This window comes from Apaloderma vittatum, unplaced genomic scaffold (assembly GCF_000703405.1).
Source record: "Apaloderma vittatum isolate BGI_N311 unplaced genomic scaffold, ASM70340v1 scaffold29939, whole genome shotgun sequence".
Lineage (NCBI taxonomy): Eukaryota > Metazoa > Chordata > Aves > Trogoniformes > Trogonidae > Apaloderma > Apaloderma vittatum.
In genome coordinates this window covers 1-13,260 of record NW_009737524.1, presented here as the reverse complement: position 1 = coordinate 13,260, position 13,260 = coordinate 1, and the positions used below count along the sequence as shown (strand labels likewise).

At 48.6% G+C, this 13,260-nt stretch overlaps 1 protein-coding gene across 1 annotated transcript in view; it reads right to left on the bottom strand.

The window, feature by feature from the left end:
• The window catches only part of LOC104279912 (fibrillin-2-like), a gene marked incomplete at its 3' end in the record, with an annotated part of 45,122 nt that extends 33,038 nt beyond the window's left edge, over nt 1-12,084 (bottom strand). Inside the window, exons 1-3 of the mRNA XM_009877373.1 lie at nt 11,781-12,084; nt 2,897-2,979; nt 1,241-1,339 (exon numbers count right to left, since the gene is read on the bottom strand). Coding sequence (XP_009875675.1) covers nt 1,241-1,339; nt 2,897-2,979; nt 11,781-11,950 — 352 coding nt within the window. The remainder of the gene's footprint in view (nt 1-1,240; nt 1,340-2,896; nt 2,980-11,780) is intronic.
• Nucleotides 12,085-13,260: the final 1,176 nt, after the last annotated feature.

Below are 13,260 nucleotides of genomic sequence, written 5' to 3'. Positions count from 1 at the left end.
CTCTCTTCTTTTACTTGCAGGTTGTTTTCATTGGCTGGTGTGTTTGAGTAGTGTCACTGTGTACGGTCAGACTGCTAATCAGGTCAGTGCAACCGGTCACCCAGTATCACCACCCACGTCTGGCCAGCGCTCACTCACACACTGCTACCGGCTTTAGAAACAACCGAAGCCCTGTGGGGCAGACCCCCGGGCATCAGCCAGGTGGGTCTCTCTGCTGGCTCCCAGGAGCGTGGGTGGAAGGGCTTGCTGGACATCAGGAGTGAAAGAAGAAAATTTTCTTCATGCCTGAAGATCCCAACCTTGAACACCCCAAGGAGCAACCACTGACCTCTGTTACGTGACTACTGACTCATGCCCAGCCTGGTGTCCACCATAACTCCCAGGTTCTTGCCAGCAATACAACCCAGGGGCACAGAGGAGCAATAAGTCCCTTCCAGGAAGGACACAAGCCCATTAGCTATTAGGATTTAGACTCAAGCAAGAGGAGTGTTTTCTGTGCAGGGTAATGGAGTGGTTGCAAACAGGATCTGGTCTTGAGCACACCCTGCAGGGATTACCGAAGGCATCTGGGAATTGCTTTCTGGATATGTGCCTGTCACTCTGCTGTGTCCTCCAGAAACCTCAGCCACCCAGTCTTCTTCCCAGAGCTTTTCAGTTTTTTGTCCTGAAGGTCTGAGATGGGAGAACAAAGCAGAAGAACTGGCAATGCCATTTCTGCTTTCCCAACTCTGCTGATGTGCAACTTCATCATGTCACTGCAGTTTGCTGAAAATGCTGGGCAATTCTCCCTGACATCCAAATCACAGCCTAAGAAAAACGTAATATTTTTTCCAGTGGAAAAAAAAATAAATACTTATTTGGTTAACAAAAGCAGTGACAGATTTAATTCCACTTCAAAACCAGCCAGGAGTGGATGGATGCTTTGGCAGCAGTGTTGCCGTTTGCTGCTGTGAGATGTGGTTTCTGAGCTGAATCCTGTAGGATTTCTCTCACCAAAGTAGCAGAAATTGCAAGCACGTGGCCAATTTTCTCCAGGTATGAGGGGCAGCAACAGCCCTTAGTAAAAGCACCACAAGAAACGGAAGATCTTGTGATTGCTGCCCAATTCAGATCAGAACCTGGCTACCAAAACACAAAACACTTCAGGGATGCACAGTTTCCTTTCGTTGTGACTGGGAAACTGTTAAGAGAGCACGTAACTACTCCGGAAGGAGGAGAATCACCAGCAACATTCTCTTACCTCCAGCTGAGCCACAGTTGGGAGAAAGTTGTCCGTTGGAGCACGTACACATGTTTGGCCGTGAACAAAATCCATCGCCACAAGAATTCCTGCAAATTGCTGGAGGAAGAGGAGGACACAGTGATTAGCACGTAGCCTATGAACTTGCTCGCAGACATGGTTTTGGCTGCCATAATGGCGTGAATTCATCTCTTTTAAGACTAATAACCTGGAGAGGAAACTGGGGCACCTCTTGAAGACCTTGAGCAGAACAACAGTGGGAAGGACCCACTCGTTTGCAGAGAAATCCTGGCGACATATTCCCTTTAGCACAAACTGTGGCTGGTCCTGCTGCCACCTTGCTTCTTCAGCAGCAGAGGATGAGGGAGCTGCATTTCACTCCTTTTTGCCTGCTAAAAATATTTCTCAGCCTGAACCAGGTTGTTCTTTTCCTTAAAATTTTTGTGCTCCCACGAAGCCCACGGTTCTGGCATTGAGGAAACTGGCTGTCACCAAGATGCACCTCCTGTTGAACGAGGGGCTGAGGCAGCCAGAGGTGCATCAGCAGGACACCCTCACATCAATCCCCATTCTCCTTTCTTGCCTGGGACTCCCGCTAATCTCTTCCCCTTCCTGTGCCATGGGAGCCAAGAGCATAGCTGGCAGTGTTGCTCCACCTGTGTAAGCACAGATTTTATTAGAGCTCCCATGAAAGTATCTCATCTCTGCGTGTTTTATAAATACAACTACAACACACGGTCCCCTGAGGACCTCCGGCCCAGATGGCACATTTTACAGTTATGAGAAAAGTCAGTAGACACCCCCGAGTGTCGCGAACCCCGCGTGCCACTGAGCAGCTCTTTGGCTGCGCGTTCCTTAACCCTTCGCTGCAGCCAGTGTCAAATTTGTACCCTTGGCGGAGTATCTGCTGTCCAAGGGGTGGGGAGGAGGATTTTGTGAGTTTGCCTGTTTCTCCTCGTGTGGGAAGGTGCAGAAATCCATGTCTTTTACCATCACCAGTCTCATTTATTTACTCCTGAGCTGGCTTTCACATCCCCCAAAGGGTAGGCTCCTTCATCTCCCTAGAGCTCACCTACAGAAATGCACAACGTCAGCCCCTCAATGGATTTTGTAGGTGTGCATCAGCACTTGAGAGTCCAGTAATGCTCTCCTCCAAATTGGAAAGCTACCTGCCAAGAGAGAGGTGTGATTTATCGAAATCAGCATCCTGCTTTGGATGGCCTCTCGAAGAGAGATGCGAAATTCCTGCTTGTAGACACCGTCTCATGCCATCATGTTTGCAATGTCAGCATCTAGCTGCTGTGCTAGCAACTCACTGAATCATTTCATCTAAACAAGTAGCTCCCAAATCCCTTTCTCAGGAGTCACCAAGAGCTTTCCTTTGAGGCGAATCTCCACAAGCAGGCACACAAACTGTCAAGCAAGAAGGAGCACAGTGGCAATTTGGCAGAAGATAAAAGGCCACGCACTAAACGGGACCAACTGCAGCCACCCTGCTTTAATCAAGACTAGCAGAGATGAGAACTCCCAGCAATCGCTGCGCCTGTCCCAGTGGATTATGAAATGTTCTGTCATCTGCTGAAGTGCGAGATACACAGCCCTTCCCACACAGCAGCGAGTTTCCCCCGAGCCCTTAACTGGAAAATGCATACTCACGGACAATGCACTGGTTCCCTCCGGGCAGTGTTTTCCAGCCGGGGCAGCAGTAGGAGTGGAACCTCGAGCCACAGACATTGGGTCTGAAAATGAAAAACAATTTTTTCCCCTCTGTTATTTTCGTGCAGCGCCATTGGGTAAATTCAGCATGTACCATTGCTGGAGGAGAGCAGCTGGAAGAGCCTCTTCTGGGACGTTTCTCTGCCAAACTCCATCCTCTCACCCTGAGTTCGAGCAAACCATGTTTAATTCCCACCAAAAGGAGCCACCATAAATTATTTTAATGACTGACTTCTGAACCTGCCTGTGCAGAACTCCGCTTCCCTGTTCTAATTTTCCCAGGGCATAGAGTGACCACTGTAGAAGCCCTGGGCAAATATTTTTCCAAGTGACCTGCTTTTGCCCAGTGCTCTGTGGAGCCTCCTCCTCCAGTCCCGCAACCATAGAATCGAGGGCTCTGCTAAAATAATTCCGTGCTATGGCTGGAGGTGGAGAGCAGACTTGTGTTCTGATTTCAAGTCTCTCCATTTTCCAATTTTCCAGCCATCTGTTGCTTTTGTCCTTAAAAGTTAAAAGGAGACCTTGGATGCAGAGCTATTTCTGCTGGAACGGATTGTTTCCCTACTCGCTCTCAGCTTGTCCTACTTGCTAACCAGGAGCAGGAAAGGGTCTTCTCCAGACACGTCGTGGTCCTAGAGGGACGCAGCTGAACTGCTAACACCCACAGGGCTTCTCCTTTGGGTGCTAAAGCCATGGATATAAGAGCTGATAAGTTCACACCAGCCTTTTCTAGTGATGCTTCCTGGCAAAGGACTGCACGGCTGGTCCACCCTCATGGTTCCGTCGATACATAGACCCACCAGCACGAGGCAGATCTTCCCTCGTCACCTTCTGTGCAGCCTCGGAAAAGGCTGAAAGAGCTCAGCTGCTAACCAGAACTACTTCAACAAAAGCGAATATGGCCAAGAGAGATGCTAGGAAAGGACAGAGGGAAAAGCAATCCTGGCCGTAGCGTCTTTTTTGTCCACTCTAAATAAACATTAAGATTACAGAGACAAGCAGGGACAAAGTACGCATGAATTTCAACTGATGGCACCGAACGCTGCCTGCTGGCAGTGGCTCCGTCTGAGAACTGGGAGATGCCAAGGAAAAAAAGAAAAATAAATGAAGCAGAGCAGAGCTGTGGCTGTGTGATGGGAAAACGCCTGGCTGTTAGCGAGAGAAGCCCAGAACAGAGTCGAAGCCTGGGAAGACGGTCTGTACCACAAGATTGCTCAGTGCTCGGGGTGCCTGGGGCGGCGAGAACACAAGCGGCATCTGGCCGTTGCTGCAGCAGTGCGTTCCTGTGAGCAGCCAGGAAAGGGACAGCCTGGAGCACTGAATCGGTGCCTACTCGCTGAGCAAGCAGCCCAAAAGGACTCGGTCCTGCCAGTTATTGTCAGATGCCTAGCGAGACGGCAGCAGGATTGCGCTCATTGTTAAAGGTAGGAGAGGGCAGACAGCACAGCGTGTGAAGTCCAGGCTGAGGGTGCTTTGCAGATGCTGGCCAAAACCAAAGCCAAGTCACCCTGACCGTCCTGCTCACCTGCAGCCATGACCTCAATACACACCCAGGTCTTCTGTCCACTCCTCCAGCCATGGGAGAAAGAAAACCCAGCTAGGATGAACCCTCCAAACCTTCTCCAGAAAGATCCGCGCAGTCACTAAAGGGCGGGTTTGTGCAACGACAGCAGCGTCCTGCATGGAGCTTGCCATCCAGCAAGACCCGCAGCTAATGGACCCTTGGCTACAGGTAGTGTGAGTTTTCCAGACAGTAGGAACAGCAGCCCAGGGTTTGGCTCCCCTGGCACGAGCAATCATTGTCCCTCAGTTGCCCCTGGCCTTCAGAAGCGTTATTTCCATTCCTCGAATTAGAGGAAGACAGAGGCAAATGAAGACGGGTGGCTTTGCCCCAGTAATTCTCAGAGCTGCTCTCAGCACAGGGATTGCTCCCCTTGCTGCTCACTGTTCTTCTCACTGGCCTCATCCAGAGGGGAATCAACGTATTAATTCAGGAAGAATTCACTATAATTCATTATTTTGGGCCAATTTCTTGCTGTTCTCACCAAATGGAGACTCCTTCCCCTGAGATGTCACCCTGCCACTAATCTGCTCTGGTGCATGCCCAGGGCATTCTTGATGCACTTCTGCTCGTTCAGCGTTAGGAATGGCCATCAGCCCGACGACTGCACTGGGCTTCCCTGAGCCCTTCCAAGTTTTTTGCTGTAAATTCACCAGCTCAGCGAAAATTTAAGTAATGGCAGTTTAGTGAAAAATGTCTGGTTCACTACTGCAAAAAGGAGAGCTGTCTGCTATCTAGAGAAGAGCCGTTTTAAGCAAGAGACGTAGAAGTTTGGTTTTACATTATTTGCCCCCTTGTCCCCATCATTAAATTCCTCCCTGTGCAAATCAAATCTGTGTATGAATACCAGCACTCCATTCTCTAGTCTCATATGATTTAAGCGTGTGGCTTTTCCAAGGACAATGATCCCACCTCTCCGTCTGAGCTGGCAATTTTTCCTACAATTCCAGATTCTTTTGGGGTTTGATCTTAGCCTGCTTCTTTGCTGAGCCCAGGGGATCATCTCTCACAATAACTGGGGGACACCATTGCAGGCATCGGTCACCCTTGGCCTCCGTGGAGCTCACCAAGGGGACAATAATTACTGCCAAATGTGACAGTGGTTTCTGGTGATGCGTCCCCCCACCCAGGAGGATTCGGGATTGTGTCATGGCGTGAGAACAGATTTGAAACAATGCTGTCTTTTGGATCCCTAGCCTAAAGACGAGCATATTTGTGTCCTCCTCATCCTGGACTCACCAGATCCCTCAGATGAACTGCAAGTATTTATTTCAATGATTTAGCAATTTTCCAAGTCTAAGACTGTGCTATGTTTACTGCTTGTTTCCCCAGATCTATATGTGCCCAAGCAACATATAGAGTTTAGTGAGTAATTTGCAAATGAGAAAGTAGAGCAACACCCCTGGAGAAGCCAGATGTTCCCCTGCAGGTGATCCCTTATTTAATGTAAGGATACAGACCCTGCAAAGGAGCTGCTTAATGCCTCCCACCTGAAAGTAAGGCCATCAGCAAGGTGATGGAGCAAGACACTACGATGAAGGAAGGTCCCATCAGAAACCTCTGGATTCCCAGCACAAAACTGCAGCCCCAGCTCAGACATCCTGCCTGCGCCCAGGCAGAGCTGCCTCAGGACCTCTTGCATCCGCGCGCTCTGGACAGACAGACAGAGAAAGTCAAGCTGAGGAGGTGGCTTGGCTGCCGCCGAGGGAACTAGATCACACCTAAATAAATCTCTGTGCTTACAACAAAGTGTCGTGCAAGTTTAGGTGATTCGAGCCATGCAAAGCCAACTCCAGGGTAGGCACCTGAATTTTAACTGAGAACTATGGAAAAAAAAACACCACCAAAACCCAAACCCCAAAAACAAGTAATGGAAAGAATTTTTAAAAGATGCATGATTATTATTCAGTTTCAAAAAAGGAATGAAGCAAAACGCAAGGGAAGTCATACAAAGACTATGAATTTTGGATTCCATCTGCTTAGGCTAATGCCAAATTCAAACCTAAACAATGAATCATTATTTTTTTTTATTGGTGAAGGAGGTCTATTAAATCTTCTTATACAGCTTTTCTTTGTCAATAATAGTATTTTTTCCCCCTTTATTGAGATCCTCACACATTTTGTAACAGTGATGGTAGGGAAAATCTCCCCTTATTTGTGCACATTTAAATTTAAATCCTATATATCAGCAAGAAACCACAGAGAAGACTTTCCTTTGAAAAAGACTAAAAACGCAACTGTTTTCCAGGAACTGCTTAACACTTCCATTTGGAAAGCATCATTACCAACTCTTCCATCTTTTTTCTTCCCCTTAAATTCTGACATAAATCAAACTTCAAATCCAGTTCTTAAAACTTCCAGACAAAACCCATATAACCTAGTAACTCCTGTGCCAGAGAATCTTTTGCCATGCCAATACTCGCCTTCACGTTTCCTGCCAGTAACAAGAGAAACCAGCCTAGCCCAGAAGTCCAAGATAAACCATTTCACTATATAAATCAAGGCACAAGTTAAAATAAGGAACAAGAGCCTTAAGTCAGAAGTTTCCAGCTGCTGCCTTAATTTTGTTCATTCTGGGGTTTGTAGTATTTCACCTCTAGCTTTGTGGAGAAATACTGAGGTGCATATGCATGGAGCGTGTGGACCAAGAGGTGACTGGACCTCAGCTCCAGTTGCACCTTCCTGAGGTGTGTGCCCCCACCCTAAACTCAGCTGGAGCACAGAGACCCACATCCTGCCCAGTTTGACCACTGCCGTGTTCTTCCTCACCATTTCTAAACAGAACTGCCCCGAGGACTTCACTCCGTGACAATGTGGAAACGAAAACCTCTCACTAGATTTTGCAGTCTCAGCAGAGGTGGTGACACTGCAGGGAAGCTGGACTGACTCCCACCCGGGGTTTATTTCTCCCAACAAAGTCAACTAAAACATGATGCTTGAACTTAGCAAAATCAGGGCCTGAATCATGAAACATCTGCGAGGTCTGGTTTAGGGTATCAGCACTTTTTAAAGACACTTTTCCCGCAAACCTAAAGCAAGAGTGAAGAAAATTGCAATTGCTGCTGGTCACAAAAACTGTTGCAATTCCTGTATTATGATGGAACCGCGATGTCAGGGATGGAGTCTGATTAAAACGCTGCTGGAAACCATCTATGGAAGTGGTAAGAGCTCAACTCTGCTCTGTCCCATCTCTTAAACACTGTCCCAGTGTCAGCTCCAGTTTAACCTGGTCCCATTTAGCCCAGAATCCCAGCCTGTGCCTTTCCCTCTCCACCACCTCCGAGCTGCCAAGCTTCGGGTGCTGGATGGAGGGTTCTTCTACATCCCAGCAACTCCTCCTCCGCAGTTGCAATGTACTTGTCTTCTCCATTCCCCAGGGTCAAGTTGGAAAAGAAGGCGGCATCAAAAAAAATAAATAAAAAATCGATGCGAGAGCAGCTTGGAAACTCCTTGTATTCCCCACAATTAATTTAGACGCCTCTCCATCCTTTCGTAGAAGTCAGAGCAATGGAAGAGGTACGGCAATGGGAGAGGTACGGCAATGGGAGAGGTACGGCAAACGCCTCCCCAAACCTCCTCCCCTCATCCATCTTCTCAATTGCAGTGGCCGTTTCATAATTAATGGGCTTGACATAATTAGTTGTGTTTAAAGTCAAGCTAGAGCCGAGCCTTTATTCTGACTTGAAAAAACAGGCAGCCATGAACTTACAGGAAATCACGCTGCCAGCAAAACAGCTCAGCTGCCTGCAGACTAATCATCTTTTCTTTCCCCTTTGTTAAACACATTCTTGCTCTTGGAAACTGTTCAATAGTTCATTAAACTAATAATCCCATTCAAATCCTGCCTCATAAATGGATTTGTCAGTGCTGTTCCTTTCAGGAGACGGTCATTTTAAATTGTCTCTACTTTAATGAGTTTAAGGACAGATTAAATCAGGGCTTTGGCTGTGATTTATTGCTCCACATTATTAATTGTTATTCGTAAAAGCATTGGTGAATAAAAGGCTTGTTTATTTTGCATTTATTTCATGTTTTGCTGTTAGTTCATGCTTTTCCCGTGATTAAAGGAGACTGGGATGGGAACAGAGCTCCAGATAAATATGTTTCCAGCAGAAACACATAGAATCTTCCCCTCTGAATTGCTCTTCTACCAATAAGACCTCCACAACTGCACAGCCAGTACGCTCCAGGCATGAGCAAGGAATGCTTGCGTTGGCCACACTGGAGTTACTAGACAGCGGTTTCTCACCAGGAGCTCTAGGATGTTAAATTATTCTGTGTATTTCCGTAAGCATCACTTGACTAAAACGTCACACAAGGTAACTCGCCTCCAAAAGAGAGCAGATATCCTGTGCTTCCTTGAGTAATCAAATCAAATCCTCAAACGTACGCGGCGCTCCTGGGAAAGGCTTTGAGAACTGGCAGGATAGAAGGTCTCGAGCGCAGCGTATGAAAGGAAAACATTTATTCACTTGTGCTGGGAAAACAAATTATTTCTATTCACAAGTCAGACAGAAGCCCTGAGCAGAAGGTTTCCACAAAGGAGAAGTGGAAGCAGAAGTAAAGGCTCTGCACTGCTCCATCGTTAGATCCAACCAGCAGATCCCCAAAACGTGTCCGTTTCCTCCCCTTCGGAACCGATATACAAACTTTTGAGCATTCTCACAAAACCCAGAGTGTTCAGGACGGTGGCTGGGGGTGGTGGCCCGCATGACGCAGCTAAGCTTTGCTGCATTTTAATTCCTGTTCTATTTAAATTCCGTTCATGCAAACCTCAGAAGCGAATCAAAACTCGGAACCAAAGATATTTCAGCTGAAAGTTGGATTGAAATTAGGCTTTCTCTCTGAAGAAGAAAGCTGTGGGTCTTTGAAACGCCAAGGCAAATATTTGAAAAGGTGTCATGAACTATTAGAATAGACAGCACAGATAAATGTGTTTAGAGGTTCAGATGAGTGTTTAGAGGTGTGGTATTATAGAATAAGCGATTCCACAAATCACAGTAACCAAGACGAGGCACTTGCGTGCCTGTGTTGTAAAATAATATGAAATTTTAAAAGACAGCCCTACCTTCCTTTACATTTAAAGCCACACCAAGAAAACTCACTGTCCAGTCATTTCTTTTTGCTACTGCAGCACCAATCTGTGAGTGAACCAAACCTTAAATGATGACTTATCTGATTTTCCCACCCAGTCAAATTTCACAGCGGCAAAGATTCCCAATACCTTAAGGCAGCAAAACCCCAGTCAGGGAAGATGCTGATCTACAACTGCAACTCTCCAAAATCGTTTCAAGCCAGAGCATAAGGACAAGGGGCTAACGCTGTTTGGGGTCTGTGGCTCCGCAGGAGCTGGATTTCACTGGCTGCCAGACCCATCCACAGCCCCGTAGCTGATGACATCTGCAGCTGCTTTCTAAGCCCAGTGGAAAATCATTCAGAACATCACTCTGCAACAGATTGCTCATCTCAAGTGGTTTACTCCGCTTGTAAAATGGAGATTTTAAAAGAGAGAGACTGCTTGAAGGGCTGGAAATCCTGAAGGAGAGACTTGGACACAAACCCTAGGAGCCCGTCCGGGTCACTCGACACAGAGCATGGGAAGAGCCCGGGGCAGAAGCTCCAGCCTCTCGAGTTCTGCCACCACGATTCCCTCCCTTGCAACAAGACTGCTCTTATCCCAAGGGCCAAGAAACAATGACTCTTTAGTCAAATTATAGCTGCACAGACTTCCTTCAACAGACCTCGCTCTTATCCCAGTAGGTTGTTTTGTTGTTTGGTTGGTTTGGATTTTTTTTCTATTTCCTACAGCAATCGCTTCAGAGGGCATGAGGAAAGCAGAAGAGAAAATTAAGGTAGCAGTGTGGTCTTTGGCCAGGGATACTTCAAGTCTGATTCTGATCCTGCCTCGAGCTTACTGTGTGGCCGCTAAGAACTTACACAACTGATAATTTGGTATTATTTTACTTAAGGGTTGCTCCGTGTCTGAGGCTTTAAAGTAGAGAAGGGTTTTCAGAAGCCACTTCTAACTTGGGCATCTGGGCTTCATTTCTTACATGCACTTGGGATTTGGCCTCTCCAGACTCATAAAAACTAAAAGGATTTAAGCTGTAAACCATTTTTGAAAACAGGATTTGATCACCATAGTCCCCGAGTGCCATAAGACCACCGGACACCAGTGACCTTCTCTCAGGTCCCATGGGGAATGCAAGTGCTCCTCAAGTCCTTGCTCTGCCCTTCCTTTCTTCTCACAGGGCTGGGTGAGACAACGTTATCCACGCACACATCAACTCCTTCCAGCCCTTTCCATCCCCGTTACGAGCACAGTAATCGATCACAGACAGCCCTGGGCAACCAGGCTGAACAAGAATCTCTGGATCTGGTGGGCTGCCACCCCATCCTTTTCAAGAAACAGTCTTCATGCCTGTTAGCTACAGAAATTTGGGATGTTCCCAGGGTCTCAAAGAGAGGGCCGTGCTGAAAATACTTATGGGGAGACATAGGGTGGCCCTATCCTGTGAGCGAGGTCATGGCTGCTTTTGGTAGTTAGTTTTGAGAGGACCAAACCTCCAGGACAGTTGCTGTCCATCTTTTCCAAATCTGCCGTAGCCGGAGGGAGTGGCCACGCAACGTTGGAATTCCAAGAGCAGATGCCGCCAACTCCCTGGCCAGGCTCTGCGCTCCAGCTCCAGCCCAAACACGGCACATTTGACTGTCTGGGCTGAAAGCAGAGCACTCCATCCCATTCAAGAAGCATTCCCCAGCAAGTGCCGGAGGACTCTGGCACAGCCCAGGCTTCGCGCATGTATCACGTTCTGCTCCGGTTCTGCCCACTCACACAGGAACACTTTCCAAGAAGCACAGCCAGGCAGACTTAAAATAACCCAGAATCAACGCCGGGGCCAGGAACCATCTTGAGAGCATGCAAACATAGCTGAGCTCCAGCACGAGCTTCAGGATTTTCTAGCTGATCCCTGTCTCCCTCCTCAGGTGGAAAATGCTCACGGGTCCAGCTCTTGCACTGATTTGTCTATAGATGAGGCCACAAGCCACAGCCACGCTGCACAACAAGGGACTTAGCGCAATCTCGTTAGCAAGGATCATCACGTAAAAGCAGCTGTCAGGGACATTAACCTCTCGATACCGCTCAGAGCACTGACTGGAGCTCCTTCCTTAGCTCAAGGAAAGGCAAGTCTGTAAGTCTTTATGTGCTATAACAATAACCCAAGTTCTGCTTTGTAAAATAGAAAAGAACATTAAACGTACCCTCGTAAAGTGTCTTGGCCTCTTCTTCTTACTCTGTTCGCTGGCTGTCTTTCCTCGTAGCCTGCAAATCTGTCTGTCTGCAAGTCCCCTTCATATTGACCCTGGGCTCGTTCCACGTACATAACCGCTGTACATCCCAGCATGAACCTGGCCAGCCACAATACCCCCATGATGGCACGGATTCCTCAGTTCCCCAGGCTGCCCCGAAAGCTTCTTCCAGCTGGAGGGTCCCTGCTGCCTTGGTGGAGGACGGTTTTTGGCAGCAGCCCCTGAGCGCCAAGGTGCCGTCGTGCCGCTCCCTTTCTAGAAGCAAAAAGAGAGGAAAGCAAAAGAGAGAGACACAAGTGTTCTTAAGGGTTCATGGTTTTAAAATGATGGATCCTCGTAGGCAGCCCCTCCCTGGAGTCAATACAGCGGGCTCACAAAATCACACCGAGTTTGGCTCCTTGTACACACAGTCCATGTGTTCAGACTGTCATTCCGTACCACGGCATTGCCAAACCTCTCTTTCCCAAGAGCTAGAAACCAAGAGAGGATCTCCAAGGCTCATGGTTCTGCCCTTGCCTCTATTTTCCTCCCCTCCTGATGGAAAAATTAAAGGCGACAACCTGGGCCTGCCCATGGCTGACCTCAGCACAGTACCTTGGCTCAGAGAAGCAAGAGGGCTACGAAGCAAGAGAAGGACTTGGAGAAAGAGCAGATCCTATTCATGGGACCACCTTCCACAGCCGTTTCACTGCGTTGTACTCCAGACAGGCCACGGCACGGAGACCATGGAAAACACTGCCCAGACAGCGGGTTGTTCTAGCTGGCTGAGGAGAGCAGTCTGCTGGCAAAGCCATCAGAGGGACATGCTGAGGGGGGCAACAGGGTCATCGTGGGCTGGAGGCTGCAACCTGGGGCTAGAGCACCAAGACACGGCCCATTAAGCAAAATCTGGTTTCCACGGAAGGTGAAGGGCCTGAGGAGAAGGTGGAGGACTGGGAATACTGGGAGCATGTAGAAGGCAACCAAGCATGGGGGAAGGATGGTCCAGCAAGGAGACCCCTCACACCTCCGGTGGTGGCAAGCACAGCACGACCAGGTCCCTGCAGCTGGGGCCAGCAACTGAGCCTACGAGATGGCCATCGCTGGGCATGGGCCAGATCCAGGGCTTGGCCCCAAGTTGTGCCAGGGCAGGACCTCAGCCCCCAGAGCCCACCTATCTCGGTGAAAAAAGGCACGAGCTTCGCTTGCCCCACGCAGGGGTAGGTGACATGGTGGGGAGGGATCCCATGGTCCGACTTGGAGGGTTCAGCCTGGGACATAGCAGAGAGAAGCCAGGGGTCAGCCCGTGCCATGGGGGGCTGGGGGCGGGTCAGAGCCCACCATTATCAGCTTTATTTTGGTCCTTAAGAGGGTCGGAGAGGCTCTAGGCCCGGGGGGCTACCAGCCCTGGGCAAGCAGCACAGACCCCCCAGGAGTCACAGCCCCTTGGTGA